General features: G+C 38.2%; 1 protein-coding gene across 3 annotated transcripts in view; it reads left to right on the forward strand.

Moving 5' to 3' along the window:
• The window catches only part of LOC136678828 (chemerin-like receptor 1), a 34,816-nt gene extending 13,467 nt beyond the window's left edge, over positions 1–21,349 (forward strand). The window contains exons 1-2 of one of the 3 annotated variants that reach the window (XM_066656977.1): positions 6,665–6,725; positions 16,927–21,349. In XM_066656977.1, coding sequence (XP_066513074.1) covers positions 16,937–17,890 — 954 coding nt within the window. In that variant the 5' untranslated portion in view covers positions 6,665–6,725; positions 16,927–16,936 and the 3' untranslated portion in view covers positions 17,891–21,349. Of the gene's footprint in view, positions 1–6,664; positions 6,726–14,737; positions 14,840–16,926 lie in introns of those variants that run through there. The other 2 variants (XM_066656975.1, XM_066656976.1) reach the window with 2 other exon arrangements.
• Positions 21,350–21,595: the final 246 nt, after the last annotated feature.

Raw genomic sequence — 21,595 nt, forward strand, 5'->3', positions numbered from 1 at the left:
CCCTGGAAAAGACGCCTTGTTGGTACGACAGGGTCACAGATCATTTTCTTGAAAAGGAACGGAGGGTAGAATCTATGTATAAATAAACCGACACATTTTATGATGTAGGCCGAAATTGAGCTTCCCCTCCTTGAAAGACCAGCATCCGCCACTGGTGCTGTACCCCTGGGATGAGCTGGGCTAGTGTCATCCAACCTTACTAAAGAACCCGGATCTGAATTATATCAAATGCACACAGAAATGTCTCAAGCTCTTCCCAGAGGAGCAGAGGCCATTATTTCAGCAACGTGGGCACAGACTCAACATTGATACCAAAACCATTTTTAACACTTTTAAATATAATCCCAATGAGCATTAAAAACTTACCAGATTTTTTAAATAATAAATAAAGGTGTGGTTTGTGAGAATATATGTCATACAAAGACCTCACTAAGGTCTATAATAAACTAATTTTAGTGTTTAGAATAAAAGTCTTTTAAAGATATGTTTCATTAGGTAATACTCTTGAATAAACAGAAATGTGCAATTAGAATAAACAGAAGTGGTCATTAGCCATGTGCTCCCTACATCCTTGTGTTACCTTAACCATGTTCTTTGTTTATTGTGCAAGGGTTAATCCCCATTTTAAGCCCTTATCCTGTGTCCAGTATTTTGAGTGCTTGTCCTCTCGTGTTTGCTCCTAGTGTTGATGAACAAGAGGGTGCAGTGACATGGAGAGACAGGCTCCAGCACATCCAAGCTGGAATTTTCCAGTGTATTTGGGTGCAGCCAGAGTTCTGCCAAAAAATGAGGGGAAGGAGGGTTTGTTTGAGTGTGTCTTCCAGGCCCATTTCCAGTGCAGTCCCCTGGCCACTTTTTAAACAAATTTATAGGCTTGTCCCTAGCTACAGTGACCAGCCAGCCATACATTAAGCTGATTGGTGTCTCTGTGAGACAGCCCAGCCAGCCCTTAGTAGGGTGATCTGCTCAGGCTTTCATGCATTTACCCAGCCAAATCACCCTATGCATATTAAATCTGGTCCCCAACTCTCATTCTGCCTTATTTGGGAACAGATTTGTTCCCCACCTGTGTTTGGAAATATAGTTGATTGACTTGTCTCATGTATTCCCAAGTTTGTACATTTTCATGTGTACCTATGTCTTCATAGTGTTTCTCTGACTGTTTATTCATTTAATTTTGTTCTGTCTTTTAATTTATGTATTTAATATCTCTTTTCCTGTTTGTTTGGCTTTTTGGTTTTCAGGCTTCTATTTTTGTTACTTTTAGGTGAGGGCCGTCACTAGAGACTAATTAACTTGGGGGGTCTGGGGTAATTGTCTCATAGCAGCTAATTTCTTTGATGAGGTAAAACTTAGGCCAAGCCATTTGGTTAATTAAAGGTTGTAACAGGCATTGAATTGATGTTTTTTCTTTATTTTTGTCTTGAAATGACACGCTCCATCAGGAAACTCACTACACCTTCTACCCACATACACCATGTTCGTATTCAAGAGTCAAGTCAAGTCAAGAGTTTTATTGTCAATTCTGCATATGTACAGGACATAAAAAGGACTGAAATTACATTACTCTCCTCTCCAAGATGCAGTAACATTTAACAAAAAATAGACTTAATTCAACTAAGCTAAGTATATAAATATATGAAAGCCAACAAACAGAAGACACGTGAAGGACAACAGAAGACAAGTGCAGGACATACGATACCAGCAGCTCACTGATAGACATACATGAGACAATGGAACACTGACTGAAGACAATAACCTGATTTGGAGGTAGGATAATGGATGTACAAGGCAATCTAAACAATAGTGCAAAAAAATTGTAATAGAAGGAGGTAGGATACTGGATGTACAGGGCAGAGTGAACAGTAGTGCAAAATAATCGTAATAGGAGGAGGTAGGATGCTGGATGTACAAGGCAGAGTAGACAATAGTGCAAGATAATCGTATAACAATTAAATAAAGTGAACAAGTGCATACCTACTGAAAAAGTCACAGATAGGTCTGATGGGGAGCTTAAGTGACAGTACCAATATAAACAGACCCGGTGCCAACAATAGTGCAAATACAGGGATATGAATCCTGGAGGCTGGTTAAAATGGGTATTGGTGGTAATTGATTAGGTTGCTGAGTAGTGTGTGTGTGTGTGGGGGGGGGCAGCAGTGGGAGTGGGGGGAGAGCAGGGAGAGAGTTCAGCATTCTCACAGCCTGATGGATGGAGCTATCCCTCAGTCTCCTGGTCCTAGCCCTGAGACTACGCAGTCTCCGTCCTGATGGCAGCAGGCTGAAGAAGCTGTGTAGTGGGTGTGTGGGATCACCTGTCAAGCAGAGGGCTTTTCGTAGGAGATGGGAGCTGTATAATTCCTGAAGGCAGGGGAGAGAGGTACCAATGATTCCTTTAAGGAAGCAAGCAAGTTAAGTGAATGTGTGTGAATGATCTTCTGGTTTGTTTATGGCTGTATGTCATGTAGAACAGACAGCAGAGGCTATAGGGGAGAGGTTACTAGCACTATACTCCTGTAGTATATTTCCTAATGCAAGGAACTAAGAGTAGATCATTAGACAGGTTCTCCCCATCATCCTTGAGTTTACTTAGCCATGACCCTTGTCTCGTTTGTCATTCATTTTGAGTGCTTGTCTTTTTGAGTCCTTTGTTTTACAGTAAAATCATCCCCGCATTTGCATCCGCCTTCTCTTGTTCCTTTCTGTGTTTCCAGCCTTACGAGAGCCCTTAAAATATGTTTCCTAATGTAATACTCTTTTAAAAAAAAAACTTACATAGGCCTAAACATGTTAAACTGTGAGTAATCATTTTAAGAACAGTAAATGAAAAGCAGAAGGTTTTCTTTTTTTAAATGGCACTAAAAAAAGAAAGCATTTCTGAGCATTTTTGGTAACACAGGGTTGGTTGGTTGGTTGGTTATTTGGTTGGTTCATTCACTCATTCATTCAATTATTCATACATTTATTCATTCATCCCACATTTCTCCCCAAACTTGAAAGAAACCGGTCCTTTGAAAATCATGCTTTATCTTTGTTGATGTCCATGTTGTTTTGGCTACCAGCTGGAAGATAGATCATGAGAGAAATAAGCAGTCACCACCATGGCTGAGCATTCATTTTCATGAATACTAAATAACAATATCTCTTAAAGCAGATCAACACCCAAGCAGACAGAGTGAATACAATTGTGAATACTGGCCTCACATGACTGAGGCATCACCAGGGATTGAAACATATCTCCCAGACGTAGAGCCAGTGCTTAGACTACTGCACTAATCTGCACTAAGTTTTGGCCGCCTGATCCCTGAGTTTTGCGAGCAGTTTTGGCACAAAGCTCTCGCGTGGGCGGGACTTCAGTGGTGCCTTCCCATTGGCTGATGAGTTTTTGAGTGACAACTCAGTGCCCAAGGCATTCGTTGCAACCCAGTAGTGGAGAGACAGCAAAGATTTCAACATAGTGAGTAATTTTACACAAACACGAATTCTCTTTGTACTTTACAGTTTAAAAACTATGAAATACCTGCAAACTCTGACAATAAATGTAGATATTGAGGTAATGTTCTGTCTAAAACAAAACATTAAAGATTTTACTGTGAAAACAAACCTGTTTGTCTCTCGTTACCAGATACTGATCTGAGCAGAGGCGATTGCTCTAAGACTGCAAGGGAAGCTCAGCTAAATTCCCCCGAGGCCGACCCACTGCCCCATAGACCCCCAGAGACGCTGAGCGTCCGATGGGCGGGACAAAGCCCAGCATTTATCCAATGACTCGTCTCGTTTCGCTGCACTTCGCTGCTTCGCTATTGATCTCTGTGGACGCTCAGCGTCCTCACTGTTTAAAGCATTGTGAAGCTGCGGGAATGATTGAGAGGAAAGCCGCATCTTTACCAGTGATAAGAAGCTGATTCTGAACAAAAGTTGAGTGTGTTGTAGTGCATATTTATTCAATGACATGTACACACAACAGTATATATTTGATCACTTATTTTTTGACATTTTAGGGGAAGCTGAGCTTCCCTTGCAGTCTTAGAACAATCGCCTCTGAGATATATATATATGGTTGGTCCGGAGCCTACTCAAAATCACTGGGCGCAAGGCAGAAACACACCCTGGAGGGGGCAGTCCTTCACAGGGGAGACACACACTCACACATTTATTCATACACTCACACCTCAGACTTTTAAGTAATCAATCCACCTATCAAAATGTGTTTTGGACTGTTGGAGGAAACGGACACGGGGAGGACACACCAAACTCCTCGCAGACAGTGAGCTGACCACAATGGTGACATTTTGTCTGGCAGCGTATGGATAAGTTTAAACTTATAATATAGACACTGCTGCAGTAGGACTGAAGGGTTAACCATATGTCATGTTAGCAGGAAATCAGCTTCTAAACATTTTGGCTAAGTTAAGCCCTTAGGTTCCGCAAACTCATGAAACCACAAAGCTTTAAATAACAGAACACAAGTCCAGAGCTCCCAGCAATTTTTAATGCTATGCATCAAAGCCACTAAAGCCAAACCTTTGTACACATCCTCATTGTCTTCTATAATGTTTCAACAAAGGGTGTTAATGAGAAATTTGGTGGTGATGCAGGAGAAATACACTGTTAAAAATAAAGGTGTTTCTAAAGGTAAAGGAGCGATGCCATAAAAAAAAACACGTTTTCTTCCATAAAGAGTCATTGTTTAAGAGATGTGTGAGTGTGTTCTCTACTCTTTTAAACATATTAGGACAAAGGGTTCATTGCGATTAACAAAAGTGGTTACATCTCAGAAATATGAAATGGAGTTATAAAACTCCAGAGAACAGTTATACAGCACACTGCTTGGTGCCTAAAGTGCCTACAGCAGTGCCTACAGCCTGTATTGAAATGACTCATTAGAGCCAGAGCATAATTTTAGACTGATATCACACTTGAAATGTGTAATACATGCCAAGTTGGAGCAATATACCATTGTCAGTTTTTTGGGTGATTTGATTATGAAATGCACCCATAAGTGCTACTAAAGCCACCTGTAAGAGGGTTAGTACAATGCCCAGTGTTAAATGAACACTGTAGTATTTCTACCTTAAAATTACAGCTTCTAAATGATGTTCCACGAAGCTCTAATAGGGAGAATAGAGCCTCTGTAGTGGCTACACCATGTCCTCTGCTGGTTTATGCAGTAGAGTGAGCTGAAACAGACAGGAGTACACAAGTTGGAGCAGTAAATATTTGTTGCCATTTTTTCATGTGTTGTGGTGCTAGTTAGTATGACAGTTTTTGGGCCACGGCATTGAAAGTAAAATAGACAAATATGATTCTGAGAATTATAAACTCTTATCATCAATTTCTGAGAATTACTGAGCAGTGAGCCTGGGTTTGCAGCTGCTGACTTTAGCATTAGCTCACTTTTTGCTTTAGACAACTTGGTAACAAGTGCTTTTTGACTATCTCTATGTGGATTAAATTACTGAAGTTACACTTTGTGTCAGTGGAACCCAAGCTTTGTTGAGGATAGTGTTATAATAAGGTTTATAGAGTTACTGACATAGGGCGAGTGGTAGCGCCTGCTTACTTTAGCTGGATTAGCTCAGTTTTTAGCATTGAACATCAATTCTGGCAATAAGTGCTTTACTGCTGGTTGCTGTGGTTATAACAGCTATTGTAATAACACAGTCCAGTGTGTATTATGAGCGATATACGGATTTTATCGTGTAGTCAACATTACTTTATTCCATTACACACATTCCTCAACATTGGTTGGAGCCCGGGGGGCCATTCGCTACTTTGGTAACATCACTCGATGAGTAAATGAGTGAGAAAGAGAGAGAGAGTGGTGTGTGTTTGTCTGTGAGAGCAAGACAGGGAGAGTTTATGCAAAAGCCAGTCGTGAGTGAGTGAGTGAGCAAGGGAGAGAGAGATGTGTGTGAGACTTCATTTAAGGACAGTATTGATTTCAGTGAATTACACTTAGCAGCAGGTAGGAGGTGCCCAGGAGACAACAAAAGCCAATTCTTACATTGAATTCCTTTAAGGTAAGCAGTTGGATTTGGATAGTTTTAGGCTCAGGGAGGCATTTAAACGTATGTTGCAATAATGGTGGCAGAAATACCGGACAATGACTTGTTGGAATACCAGGTGTGTATTACAGGTTTTGCAATAACACTAGGTCGAAATTTTTAGAAAAAGATGGAATTATTGACGTGTTTATAAAAATAAATATTTGTCATTTCAATTGAGAGCTGGATTGGGAGAATATTGTAAAAGGCTGATCCCCTGAACCCTGATCCCAAGGGATCCCTTGACCAGAATTACACTAGTTTTAATAAGTTTTAATTGTTTTAATAGTATTAAAAGGTGTCCTCACAAGAAAAAAGACAAATGCAATTTAAAGCTCCTGATAAGAAAACAAACAAACAAACAAACATCAGTGGTCACTGCAGCGCTAAGAAGTACCCACCACCCAAATCACACTGTAGTGGTTCTGTGGGGTCCCGAACACTGAAGAACAGGATGAAAGTGGGGGCTAACAAATTTTGCAAAACCACATATATGTAGACTGCAGTCTGTAATAAAAGGAGGGGCATAGAGAGGGGTGGACTGACATCTGCCATAGCCTACCCCCCTCTGTGACAAAGACTGTCCTTTGTGCACATTGCCTGGAGTCAGATTCAGAGTGGGAGGTACATGAGATGCTGCTTTTTCTGCACTGCTTAAAAGAGGGCGTCGTGCTCACAGTAAGCAATTCTTGTTTCAATATTTTTAATGATTGTTTATGTTTTTGCTGTTATTCCTGTCTCCTATTGATAGAAGTAGTTTTATGACACCTAGGCATTTTAATTTCTATTCAGAGCAATAGCCTGGGCTAATACTATTTCCTGATGTGATGTATGTTTATTAGTGTATGAAAGACTTATAAAAAGGACTGAAAAAACACTGAGACCCAGTGCTTGATGAGGGTGAGGACTAAGATGACAAAATACAGCTTTTTTTTTTTTTAAGTTTGGTATATTTCATGTGCTGGATGGCACGTGGCTTGGCTGACCACCAACCTCATATTTTGTATTAGATTCTCCACCTGAGTTTCTGTTAGGAGATGTCACATTCTTTTAAGCCTAATGTTTTTTATCTCATGCTTGATATATTCATTCAGTATCTGTCTTCATGTGCTTCTTTGTTTTTTTACCCTCCCCATGTCCCTGTGTTCATACAGCCACTCCCTCTATCCAGCTCTGTTCTCAGTCTCCCTCTATGTTAGTTTGTTTTGTTTCTCTTAGTTTCAGTAAGTATCTTTGTCTGTTGTGAGTTTTCAAGCCCCTCGATTTATGTTCCTCTCACTCTTTTTTTTCCCCTTTGTCCGCATTTAGAATTAGCTTATGCCAAGTTCCTGTTTGCTGGGTTTCCTCTGTTAGTCTCTGTTCATTTTCTTTGATTTGTCTGTTTGCATTTTCAGGATATTTTTAGTTTACATGTTTAGTTCCTGTTTGCTTGTTTATTTATTTATTTATTTATTTTGTAGATTTTTAACAATGTGTTTTTATTAAAAATTCCACCACTCTCTACTTACCCCTGTGCCTCATTTCTTTTTTTTTTGTTTTTATTTGTGATCAGTTTACAGTTTTGATCATGGCCTAACCACGGGTTTTCCTTCTGTAACCTTCCATTTTTTTTATACTTGCATCAAATTCTACTCATAGATGATACGAAACATTCAAGATATTTGCCTCACTGCAACAAATTTCTTTGACGAGGTACAAATTAAGCAAAGCCATAAGTAGCTCCTGCCTTTAAAAAAAAAAATATATATATATATATATATATATATATCTCCATCAACAGGTAGAAAATTAAACATAACATCAATTCAGTCTGCCCTAAATACTGCAGTGTTTAATGCATGAACATTTTAATCAGACTTACTTTACATTCATCAATAATCAGGTTTCCTCTGCTACCATAATGCTATTTTAACTAGTGCATCACTGACCTTTCAATTTGGCTAATTAAAGATTATAACAAAAATGTATTTTTATTTATTTTTGTCTTGAAATGACACTCACTATCAGGAAATTCACTACACCTTGTTGTGGGGAGGGTTGCCAACTTTCTGAAATCAAAATAAGAAATGCAGCAATTTAGTATGCACTGTCCTATTTGACTGTAGTAAATAAAGTACAGCATTTTTGTTGTCAAACATTTATTAAGCCAGCTGCCATCAGGACTGTCACTGCCTGTCAGTATCCTTTTTGAACGGCAATGTAGAATCTGTCCATGTAATTTGTAAATACTTTACTACTAGTTTAAAATAACGATTAGTTTAAACTGTTCTTTAATTACAATAAGATCTGAAGTAAATGAATCTTATTGGTCTAAGAGTCTAAAAGACAGTCTCGTCTGCATTACGTTATCAGATGTGCAGTCAAAATGTCATAGAATTAATTTAATTAGGATATTTGTCTTACACTCTAATTAATGTTAATCTATAGAAAAATATCTATGCCATTCTAATGCATAAAAATTACTTTAATTCAAAAATGTATCTGTAATGCTATGAGGTAGAATTAAATGTAGTTTCTCCAGGACAGAGTGCTAACATTAGCTCTATCTAATATCACTTTTCCACCGCATGGGTCCGGCTCTAATCGACTCCACTCGGCTCGGCACATTTAAAGCTTGTCGCTTTTCCAGTGGCAGGGCTCCCCGCGGAATGGGCCCAGTGACATTGCAAAACCCTGTCTGTAACAAGAATTGTTGGTTCAAAAACCACAGCAATGGCAGCGGAACAGTTAGGCGCTGTTTACTCATCAGGTATTAGCGTGTTGTTTTAGTTTTTTGGCCTGAACACGGCTCCCATCAGTTTTACTTGTTGCACGTTCGGCTTTCACTGGAAATTTTTGTCGGCCACCGACTAAAGGAGCATGTAAACCTCTTCAAAACACCTCAAGGTAAAGTTATGAGCTGCTGTTGTGAGTAATTTAAGATATTTTACAAGCGGCAATTTATGCTGTATTTGAATGAACTCTGCATTTTGTGGTGATGGGACTGAAAACCTATCCGGGACCAGGTACCAGATTTGGCCGGTAGAAAAGCGAAAAAGCCGTGCCGAGTCGAGTAGAGTCGTGTAGGTTCTATGAAGTGGAAAAGCGCCATAAACGCAGAGCTGTATGTAGTTCCCAGTGTTTCAACACGGACCTGCTGCTCACAGCGTGGCTACAAAACAACCCCCTGTAGGAGGGAATGTGACTCCATTGGCTGCACACTGAATGATGGGCAGATAAATCTGGCTGCTGATTGGATATATAAATATCACGACATATGAAAAGCGTGTTCTCTGTTTAGGAACCGTAGAGAATCCGCCCCTCGCTGCGTGTTTTTTTTGTCTATCGCCATAACATGTGACGTATAAAATACGGAAAAAAGCAAGTATCGGTTAAAAAAGAAACATAATTTAGTGTCAAAATACAGGACGATTCCGTATTTTACGGGGCGCTTGGCAACACTACGTGTGTGTATTCTGCTGAGAAAGCAATACAGACCGATTCTGGTAAAGAACATTTAGCCCCACTAAAACGACGTCCATGGTAAGATACCCAATAATCACGTATTTCTATTATCATACGTACGTACGTACTTAACAGGTTACTCTGTACTTACGGCATGCTTTATTTGTAAAAAATGTAAGGTCAGTTTTAACAGTGTCATATCCTTTACTTTCTCACTTTTATTACTCCTTTACCTTAACAGGTACTTACTCTCTCTTACCCAGTAGAGAGTAATTTAAAGTGTTACCAGGACAGCTCTTGTGTTCTATGATGACAATTTAAGGCCACGGCATTGAAAAAAAAAATTAAGAGAATGAAGTCAATGGAACACTTAAGGTGGAATAGCATAGCTTTTCATTCACCAGCTTGCAGCTTTATGTCATCTTAAATGATGCAGGCACATTTAATCACTGTTTATCTTTTCACATCTGTTAAAAAAAAAGTTGGGACAGCCAAAAATGCTGCAGCATGCCTGGTCTTCAACCAACCAAAAAGAGCACATGTCACGCCCCTATTAGTTGGCCTGCATTGGCTACCCTTAGCTGCTCGCATCAAATTTAAATCACTAATGATGGCCTTCAGAGTATTCACTGGTTCTGCTCCCATCTACCTCAATAGACTCTTAAAACCATACGTTAGCGCCCGCCCTCTCCGTTCCTCAAAGGAGCGCCAACTAACACGACCAACCCCCCGTACAGGTCAGTCGAGGCTATTCTCATCTCTGGTACCACACTGGTGGAACGAGCTTCCAAGCACTATCAGAGCAACAGAAACCCTCTCTGCATTCAAGAAATCATTGAAAACCCAGCTCTTCTGAGAGTATCTTTTGCACTGAATGTCTTTCTTTAATGCACTTATTTATTTCCTGGCATATTGCACTCAATGTAAGGTATTTTGTATAATTTGTGCTGTAGTTTGAATGTTAGATCCTCTTTTGTAAGTCGCTTTGGTTAAAAGCGTCTGCCAAATGCATAAATGTAAATGTAAATGTAAAAAAGTTTGGACAGGGACAAAATAAGAATCCCACAAGCAAAAACAGACTGTTGCTTAATATTTTATGTTAAAGTTGGGAGTCCTTCAAAGCTGTTTCCAGAGTCTGCCACTAGCCCAGGAAATGTAACCAGAAACTTTATTACGCAAGTAGAAAGCCACACATGAATTATTTTCAGAACCACTTATGAATCCTGTGGGCTCATGCTCATCTCAGATGGTGCATAGAGCAGCAGAAATGTTGTGGTATGAGGAGTCCATGTTCCAGCTTGTTTTTATTAAAAATACGGACTGTTATCATTGATAACTGCAAAAGCCAGCATCTCTTATGGTAAGGGATACATCAGTAACCACGTCATGAGGGATTTGCATATATGAGACTTATTGGACAAACAAACATAATCTTTACCATAATCTAAATAGGCAAATCTACATTTGCCTATAAAGTCAGCCTGTTATTCCCAGCAGTGGGAAAAGGCACTAGCTGTCCTTTGTGCCTAGAGCTTTTAAAGTACTAAAATAAAATATTTGATATTTGATGACTGTTTGGAATCATTTGTTTTGTTATATTTGCTACTTGATAAGTGTAGATTACTACATATATGATACAAGCATTATATTTCATGCACTTATGTTATGCCGGGATGTGTATTAAGAAACTTGATATTACTTGTGATTAGATACGTTACAAAAACTAATTCTTGCAAACTGCTATAAACCCAAATAAGTTTGTGTTCAGACTTGTCAGCTTTTGTTTGATTAAAACAAACACTGGTGTGATTGCAGTTCGTTAGAGAAAACATGAATGCAGTGCTGCTAACCCAAGCAGGTGGGGCTTAGTCTGTTTCTAAGCAAACTCTGGTGCAGTTCATTTAAAATGTGAATGTAATACAAACCAAAGGCATCTTAACAAACCAAACACAGGACACAACATGTTAAGCTGTAAGAATAATTGCGCTACAAGTGTGACGGAGTGCATTGAAAAACAAACAATGAACCCATGACAAACTTCCTAATGTCTTCTCTGTCTAGCAGAGCTGCTCTTGTTCATACAGTGGAGGAATTTCTGCCACTCTTTTGATGACTTAATCCATTTTACCACTTCTTTGTAAAAGTACCTCCAGGTAAATGCACACCGCCTCAGTAAATGCATTAAGCCCAGCTCACAACTCTGACCACTGGCTCTAAAAATAAGAGTCATAAATGCATCACACGTCACTTTTACACTTACACTGGTTCGATTGTAAATGTATCAGTGTGAACTTGAACCAACCCAAGACTAATATGTAATTATGTTTCATTTTTTTTATTGGTCAGGACCAAGGGAACTGAACTACAAATCTGAACACACCCAGACAGTTACATAAACTGTGTTGTAAACTTCTGTTAGAGAGCCTTCAAGCCTGTTCCCATGGATGAGTATATTTAAAAAGAAAAGAGAGGTTTTCCTCTCTGTGTTATTAAAATCCCAGTCACCAGCCACGTGACGGTGCAACAACAAAAGACGATGGGGGGGCGGTGCAGCTCCGTGCTGTGTAACACAGCGCAGCACCTCTCTTACAGACAGAGAGTAAACTTTTTACATGATTATTGCTCAATATCAATACAAGCATTGGTATCGATATTATAGATATTTGGATCGATCCGCCCACCTCTACCTGTAACAGCCTCATTCACTTCAGGGTCATGGTGGGTCCAAAGCCTACCTGGTATCATTGGGCACCAGGAAGGAACACACCCTGTCCATCACAGGGCATCAGAAGGTCAAATCCCTGAAACTCTGTTGCTGGGTTGCAACACTACTCCATGTTACACAGCCATGCCATTAATACAATAATCATTTGAGTAAGCTTTTGGAAAAGCCTGGAGCAAGTCTTATTTTTTCCAGATTTAATCAAGATATTTCTGCTTTCTGTTTGCTTGTAATCTGTGTGTGTGTGTGTGTGTGTGTGTGTGTGTGTGTATCCAGTGCTGCCACTGATGTTGTTGAACTACAAACCATAGGGAAGGCAAAACAATTACTTAAGGATCAGCAGGAGAAGATATTTAAACTTTCTAAAACAGGAAAGTGATATAAAAAGATATCCAAGGATTTGAGAATGTCAATCAGCAGTGTTCAAACAGTAATGGGAAGCAGTAATGGGAAATGAGGGATTATGTTCAAACCAAACCAAGGTCAGGTACACCAACAAAAATTTCAGCTACGACTGCCAGGATGCAAAGAAAACCTCTCAAATAGTGTACAGGACTCACTGAAAAAAATGGTGTGTCTGTTTCAAGATGCACTTGAAGAATAATGAGTTGCATTGTTGAGTCACCAGAAGGAAGCCCTTGCTATGCCAGTGGCAAAAAGCAGCCTGCTTACAATTGGCCAAACACCATAGAGACTAGCCTTATAATTTCTGGAATGTTATTTGATGAGACCAAAATTGAACTTTTACATTTGGAGAGGAGTCAGCAAGGCCTATGATGAAAAGTACACCATCCCTACTGTGAAATTCGGAGGTGGGTCGCTGATGTTTTGGGGATGTTTGAGCTGCACCGCGAACTTTGTCAAAATGGATGGCAGGATGAATGCAGCATTTTATCAGACAATACTGGAGGAAAATTTGCACTCATCAACCCGGAGGCAAGGCATGGGACACACTTGTATGTTCCAACATAACAATGATCCAAAATGCAAGGCCAAGTCCTAGGCTACAGCAGGAAAACTGAAGATTCTGGAGTGACCACCTCAGTTTCCTGACTTCAGCATCATTGAGCCTCGCTGGGGAGATCTTGAATGTGCAGTTCAAGACAGACCAGGAATCTGTGGATCAAAAGTACCTGATCCATAACTACCACTCCTCAAAGGATACACTGTATTAAGGACTAGGGTATATAAACTTTTGATCGAGGTCATTTGTTTGGTTAGTTTCTGTTGTTATTATAGTGTAAAAAGGGCAAACACAGTTGTCTGAAAATGGCTTCACTCAACCAATAACCATGAATAAAAGAAAAGTTGTTGTTTTCTCTGAAAAAAGGCCAAAAAATCAAAAACTTCTGCCAGGGTATGTAAACATATGAGCACAGCTATATTGCTTGTATTTCACTGAACCTTGTGGGCAATATTGACTAAAAGTATAAATTAATTAAATAATAAAAATAATACATTTCACTTGATTTTATTGCAAAGTAACAACATTTTGTTTAACTTTAATTTCTTAACAGTTAAAAGGAATACATAATTAAATTACTCACATACACACTCATTAACATGCCACTTTTATCCCATGGCTGACATGCGTTCTCCTATCAGTCTTTGTTTCCCTGGCTACGATAAGTGGTACGTTCAAATAATTCCTTACAGAAACCTTAGGCTGTTGCCTAGTGTTCAGAACATTGGGCGTTGCATCTGGAGCCCTCTAACTCATCCCATATGTGTCACATTGTGGTCATTCATTCCAGAGAAGACAGTTTCACTTCTTCAGATTTTTGTAATTCTTCCTCTGACACAAAGCATTGAGCATTGTGAACTCTGTTCAGCTGCTCCAGTCAAGCTTTTCTGAGATTATTCAAGCAGTGTATACATGCAAGCATGCACTCATTAAAGATGTCTCCAAGTGTTTGGACAAATATTTCTCAGCAAATTGTTATTCCCCAATTTTGTCTTTTGATTGGGGGTGCTTGTAATTTTACACTGGCTATGGTTTGTGAAATTGTGAATGGGAAATCTGAGATTGTTTAGGCTAGAACACAGGCTTGGCATACAGTACAACTTCACACTGGTATCTCTTGAACAGGTTTGTTGATGACATTAAAAGTAAAATAGTTTTCTCTTGTTCATTGATAAATATGTTTCTCATTTAATAATTAGGACATGTTTTTCAGGAGAACATAATCATGGACAGTGACAGGTAAACTATTTGACCCTGAGCAGAAATTTACAAGGAGTGGCTGGGAATGTGGGAGGAGCAGTTTAACAGTTCTAAGTAAATGCTCAAGATCCTTGGAAAATGAGGTGACATACAGTGAAATGTGCAGCAACAGTTTAACAACTAATAATGCATTCACTTATGAATTGTAGGTAACAGGTTATAACGGAAACTATTATAATAATCACAAGAATAGCAAATCACCTCTTCAAAATGGAAGTCCCCTGGTTCATATAAGGTAATCTAGCCTACTGCCAAGTTTTGTGTTTTCTTTTTAAGATCAGGCTCACAGTAGAGGGGGCTGGACTCACACTGAGTAGGAGGTTTTGCTGAGTGTCTCAGTCTGCAAGCAATTTAAACTTACTACTGTCTGTTTTTCCTGCAGAGTTGCTGGGTCTGTTTGAGGTAAGAATATCTTTTGCTTGGTTTGGTACAAAAGCTTTTTTATAGCAGCACACAGCTCAGTATTGAAACTCAGTGCTAGGCAAAGTACAAGAAATAGCAACAGGAGATTTGCATTCAATTACTGTTCAGTGGAGTATGTTTGTTTTATATTGACAGACATTGATAGTCTCATTATATCTGTTTATTATATTTACTGTTACAGATGGACTATTCTAGTATGGCTTATGTAAATACACAACTACAGTTGACATAAACCCAGACCTGTTTTGTCAAGAGGGTTTGAAATGCAAACAGACAGCTACTATTTAAAGAGAGGGACAAGTTGCAAAGCATGTTGTACCATTGTTATACTGATTTAAATATTAGCTCGAACTTGAACTATGGCACTAGACAGAGTCATCAAGAAGGTTCACCTTGTTTTTGTAGAGATTTACCAGTATCTAACAATTGTTAATGCAGGTAGAAAAAAATAGAAACTATTATTCTAAAATCTATTTTACATGCATATTTATATGAATTCAAACAACTAAATGAGTTCACATAACATCAAAGGTTTCAAATAACATTTAATTCCGTGTTAAGAAAAAATTAAATAGATGATGCCATGTGACGGTTTTTTTTGTTTTTTTTTTTCGATAAAAATAAATAAATAAATAAATAAAAATAAATAGTAATAAAGAAATCCAGGGAAGATTTTCTGTTTCGTGAACAAGGATGAGCAGTTTAGCAGCAACACTTCTGTCTCTGTCCAATAAATTAGATCACTACATCAATTGAACACAGGTTTTTGTGTAAAAATGTCCTGTTGTATGGACCAATATATATTCTCCAAAATTACCTGGGCTACAATACTATTACATTGATTTCAACTGATATTTAAAAGTTTTTTTCCTTCTGCTTTAATATTGTTATTTTGGAGATAGAATGTTTTTTCACGATATAAAAATGGATTTGTCAACACAAGGTGGTACCTTATGTAATATCTAGAAACAATGCCAATATGAAATGTCTTTCTACCGTGTTCAACTAATAGTAAAAAAAAATGTTACACAGCCAATATACACCGAACCAAGTCTGGTGAACTTCGTTAAAAATAATATCTGGCCAATATTATGAGGTGGCGACTAACTGGTCCTGTCTGTAATCCAATGTACTCTGAGAACTACAATTCTCATAATTAACCAATCACAACAGTCTACAGAGCTCTGCCTCGCCTGTGCTGCTGTTCTGGGTGTATATCTGGTCTGATTCTTTGAAAAAAGTTGCTCATGTCATGTTTAGAGCATGCCATGTATTTGTGCTGTTTCCATTTTTGTGTGTAGACAAAAACGAGTGGCAAAAGCGAGACAAAATCATATGGCAAATAAATAACTGGGTGGCCTTTTAGTGCTGTTTCTTGAAATAAATTATGATGATGTGCCCTCTAGAGCAAGAATAATAATGTGTTCATAATGTGTTCTAAGAAGTTTCCTTATATCTTTACATCAGGTTGTGGCGCGCTAGTGTGGGCCCGTGTCATGCACTATAGGTATCCTTTGATATTTTCGCCCCTGCCCTTCAAACAGTCTGAGTCCACCACTAACTGGAGGTTTCATACGGCAGAGTAGAACACACACATATATATAGATATTACATTAGAATAAAACCAAATAACATTATTCCAGTAAGTGTGATATTCTGTGTGAATGTGTTGGTTTAAATTTTTCCAAATATCTCCTTGTGGTAGTTCATATAATTTGAGGTTATCCTCCAATACAGTTTTAGCGGTTAACAAATAATGATTTTAAATCATGTGTGCTGTTGATTTAACCAATTCATACAATCAAGGAGAATCTGAACAAAAAATCTGAGTGTGTTCTTCAAACTCACTCATATCTACCACTTTATAGGAAAAAAATAGTTTATTTTTTGTATTTATTGTGACTATATATATAACTTTATACAAGCACCTCTGTATCTCAATACATTTGTAGCTTTAAATACTGACAAAAATACACTCTGCACTGAGACTGAGACTGACTCTAAGAATTTTCATATTAAGATGTTGATTGTTATATAATAAAGATATCATACATTCTTCTTCACAGACTTCCCAAGATGGCCTCCAACAACACTGAGGTTGATTATGATTATAACGAGCGGAGTCCACAGACAGAGACACCCATAGAGGATACATTGCTCCTGAAAAACATCAGAATGCTATACATCATTGGATACCTTGTCATCTGTGGCCTGGGTGTGACCCTCAACCTTTATGTGATTATTGTGGTTTGCCGTGTATGCCACAAGAAGCCGCCCCCAACTAGCGTATGGATTCTGGCACTGGCTGTGACACATGTGATCTTCTCTGCGTTCCTGGTTCTGCAGTTCCTCTATGCCTGGCATCACTTCAACTGGCGATATGGAGCTTCTCTTTGCAAGATTTCATCTTTTGTTATTTACTCCAGCATGTTCTCCACAGCTGCTATGCTCAGCATGTGGAGCATCAGCAGATGCATCTGCAGCAGCAATTTCTGTGAAGCGATATGCGGTCCAATTTGTGGCCGTGGCACATCCATGATCATGATCCTGGTATCAAGCTCCTGGACCTTTGGAGTGCTCCTTGGCCTTCCATCCCTTTTTTCCAGAGAGCTTCGATACACTAATATTGGGGAGCAGTGCATCGATGATTTTGATTATGATGATAATATCGCCACAGACATTGGTTGGAAATACCTAATGGCTGTTGTTCTTAGCAGGTTCCTCCTGGGGGTCTTACTTCCAATGTTCCTTATACTCATTAGTGCCTGTCTGGAAGGGCGGCAAAATCATGATCTACACCAGAATTGTAAACGTATCATGTGTGCAATAAAGGTGGCTTACTTCATCTGCTGGACACCCCTGCTTTTTATGGGGCTGGTCCAAGTCACTTCTGGAAACAATACATTTTTTAAATATGGATTACCAGCAGCCACCGTGCTGGCAGCAGCTCATTCTTTGGTCAATCCAGTGATCTACCTGTTGGTGGGACGTAGAATTAATATGGGGTGGATGTTATTAAATTATAATTAATAATATAACTAGTGTTTGTGAAGGAGGTGGATGTAGTAGGTGTTTGATTGTTTACTGTAACAATTAGAAAGGAACTTTGTGTCTCTAAAAATATTAATTTACAAGATTAGGTCAAAACATTCTTAAATTCAATTCCGTTTCCACGGAATGTGAGATAATTTGCGAGTGTGAGAGTCTCTTTGCTGAGAAATCTGTACAAAAAAATACATACAACTTAAAGAAGCAATCTGTAACATTGATATCAAATTTAAAGTTTAAAATGGGTACTGCAATCTAACCTGGCATCTGGGTTGCCAGGTCGAGGACACTAAACATCCATGAATGAGAGCAAGAAAAGTGTAAGCAATGTGGACCGTCATAGCTAAAATTAAAATGCCATAATCAACCCATTGCAAGAATATTGTACATAATTTCACTAAAATATCTACCTACATTAGAACTACAAAAAAGAGCAGCAGTTTTTCCTGCATTTACCAGTGTTATTGCGGACTTTCCATTTCCACATTAAACGTGTAATTTTATCCAACATTTTATTCCACCTATAAATGGGTCAGTTTATGAGGCTATTTTTGTTATTTACTTATTTCTTATTTGAATTTTCGCTTCCACCTCAAATAGATGACTGTGCGAGGCCAGGAAGGTAGCTTTCAAAATACAACACAGTTTTCAAATCACAACACTTCTTTTAAAACACAAATTACAGAGTTTACACTTTTAATCCATGCAAATGCTTCTGTACTTTTATAGTATTGTGACATGCTGTTTCCCGTTCAGGAGAATAATGGCCAACTCAAGATCTGTCTTGTTGTCTTGCTGGTCTCTAAGCTGCCTCCATCTTTAAAACACATGGCCATTATTTACACTTTTTTTTAGAAGGATGCAGAGGCATTGCTCTACAATACCTGGCAACCCAGTGTGTGGAAACTGTACTGGGATTGGGCAGTCGGCAGGATAATATTTGAAAACACAGAAAAAAAAACAATACTCAAGAATGGACGTCCTCTAATAGAAATACCCTAACTGCACCACAGCAGAGATGCCAGTGCTTCAAGTTAGCATAGATTCTTAATCTTTGATGACACACCCTGGTCATTTTATGGTTTAGTATCTTGGTTTATGTTTAGAAATTGCTTCTCTGCATTTGACCTATCCATGGTAGTGAACAGGCAGTGAACACACACACAGAACCAGAGCAGGGGGCTGCCAACCACCTCAGCACAGTTTGGGTGTTAGCCATCTTGCTGCCATTTAGCCATGAATGAATTATTCCTTGCTGGTCCCAGGAATAGAACTGGCGACACTCTAGCCTCAAGCTCACTGGTGGTAACCTCAAATGGTACATATTCTGTACCTTCTAGTTAGTGGACAACATTTTACCCATTTCTATGTTAACTATATTTTAATCTTCAATTAAATCTATATTTCAAACTTATATTTTGTTCTTTTATTTTACACAGTTCTACAATGAACACTTACAAATATTCACCTCTGCATCTGAAGAAGAAAATGTAATGTAGCTTTACAGGATTTAAACCACTGTTGTACCTCTAAAAGGTACATTATATTGTTTGTTGTACCTGTATGGTACCTTTTTTCTGAGAGTGTAGAATTTCTGAATACAAATAAATAATCTTCAAAACCAATCTTTACTCCCAGATTGTTAAGTATTCAAAAGGAGATAGTAAAGTAATAGAGTGGTAAATATTTTACTGTCACAATTTTTTGAATGAGTTGTAGACAATACATTTGGATTAAACAAATATTAAAAAAATATCAAAGTTCATAAAGTAAAACACTGAATTTAAAAATAGTATTTAACAACAAATTAAACAAATTCTTTCTGTTTTTACCACTGATTTAACTACTTTCACAGCATTTTTGGAGCTGGGCGTTTGTACACGACAATGTTCATGAGTTTGAAAGTTCAAAGAGTTGATGGTCATTTTCTGTCCAATTCTGTTAAATGAGAACAAACAGAAATGGATCAGGTTTTTGTGAGGCTCCAGTTTATGTTCTCCAGACTTTTGGATGATTTTCCAGATGTAGAACAATTGGAGCCAATCAATATCAAGCATGGGATTTGTTTGTACATAGTTGTATTCATAAAAGCATGAAAATATGCCACTGAAATACTTTCACTTTGAAAACGTGTACAGATTTATAGAGATTTAACTTCACTAGCATAATGCTAATTTCTGCTAGTGCATAACTTGGATGTTATTTACAAAGTTATGTTAGCATCAATGTATTGTTGGTGTTTCTACACCTTAGTGGTAGACGTGATAAAATATACAAGTAGTATCTTAGTTTGTATGTGTTTATGTTAATATGCTTAAGCCTGTTAATGTACACAACACGTCCAAAAATTCTTAGTCACATAATATTGGTGAAATCAGCTTCTTTTTTGGGCATCAATGTTAAATTATACTCACATCCAACTTGCATTATCTCTGTGCAACTCCCAGCATTGTGCTATGGAACAGTAGAATCGTTTTCTCTAATAGAACATAATGGAAGACCATTCAATATATATGAAAAATGGATAGGTGTTTGTGATTCAGAACTGATCACCAGAAATGTTCTGGACCTCGGTTATGTTGTCATGGCTGAATCCCATCAAGTACTCACAGATATCAGAACACATGGAGTGAAGTTATTGAATGTGCAATTAAATTAAGGGCATACCCACGCTGTAAAATTGGAATGGGGAGTATATTAAGAGCACCTTATGTGATTCGGGGTAGAACTTATAGAAATTGTGGACAAATCCGTCCTGCGCATTCGTTGATGCAAATAAGTGGAACAGAAGAGATTGACACAGAGTTTGAGTGAACAATCAAAACAGTTTTATTAAACAGAATTCTGGAGAGCACAGTACATAAAATACAACCTAACCTAATACCTCCTGTGCTCCGAAGATCTTGCTTTCTGACGCCTTCCTTTATACCCTGTTTTCTGTCTGTCTCTGTCTGCCGATCGTATGAGCTAGTGAGTGGTTCCTTCTTCTGTCTTCGTCAGTGTTGCCAGGTAGGTTTGTATCTTGTGTGTCAGCTGCAGTAGACGATTATGAGTTTTCTACGTATTTGGCTATGTTCCCGTTAGGATGTGTATCTGTTACATAACATTCAGTTCTGCTTCAATTCCTGTTATTCTGCGTCTTTGACGTTTTACACCTCCCACACCCTGTCTATGTTGTCTTATGATAACTTGTTCATCCTTTGCTTATCCCTTGCTCAATATTCCGCCTGGTAACTGACAGATAATATTTTACAACAAAATCTATGTTGAAAGATAGATATATTGTTGTTTCTTGTAATCTTCTGTAGTTGCTGCTGTTGCCGTTGTTGTTTAGTTTTTTTGACCATGTTAACTTAACATCAGAAATGAATTCATACTATAATATAGCATTGACTCCTTCTTTGATGACAACCTTCTTTGATGGACCAAAATAAATACATAATGGCATGAACCAACTTCTGTTGTATTTTTTCCCACAGCACTTTGTAAAGCCAAAAGTTGTGTTTCATTCAATATTTATAAATAAGAGTGATGACATATAATTATTTAGTAATGGATTTGGTGCACCACACAAAAGGATCATTTCTAACAAATTGCAAACAATGGTGGTAGTGTCAGTTTTGAGGGTGTAAAACAACTGTGTTTAAAGAACAGCATTATAATTCTGATTATAAAAATTGTTTTTCT

Source organism: Hoplias malabaricus, chromosome Y (genome assembly GCF_029633855.1).
Source record: "Hoplias malabaricus isolate fHopMal1 chromosome Y, fHopMal1.hap1, whole genome shotgun sequence".
NCBI lineage: Eukaryota > Metazoa > Chordata > Actinopteri > Characiformes > Erythrinidae > Hoplias > Hoplias malabaricus.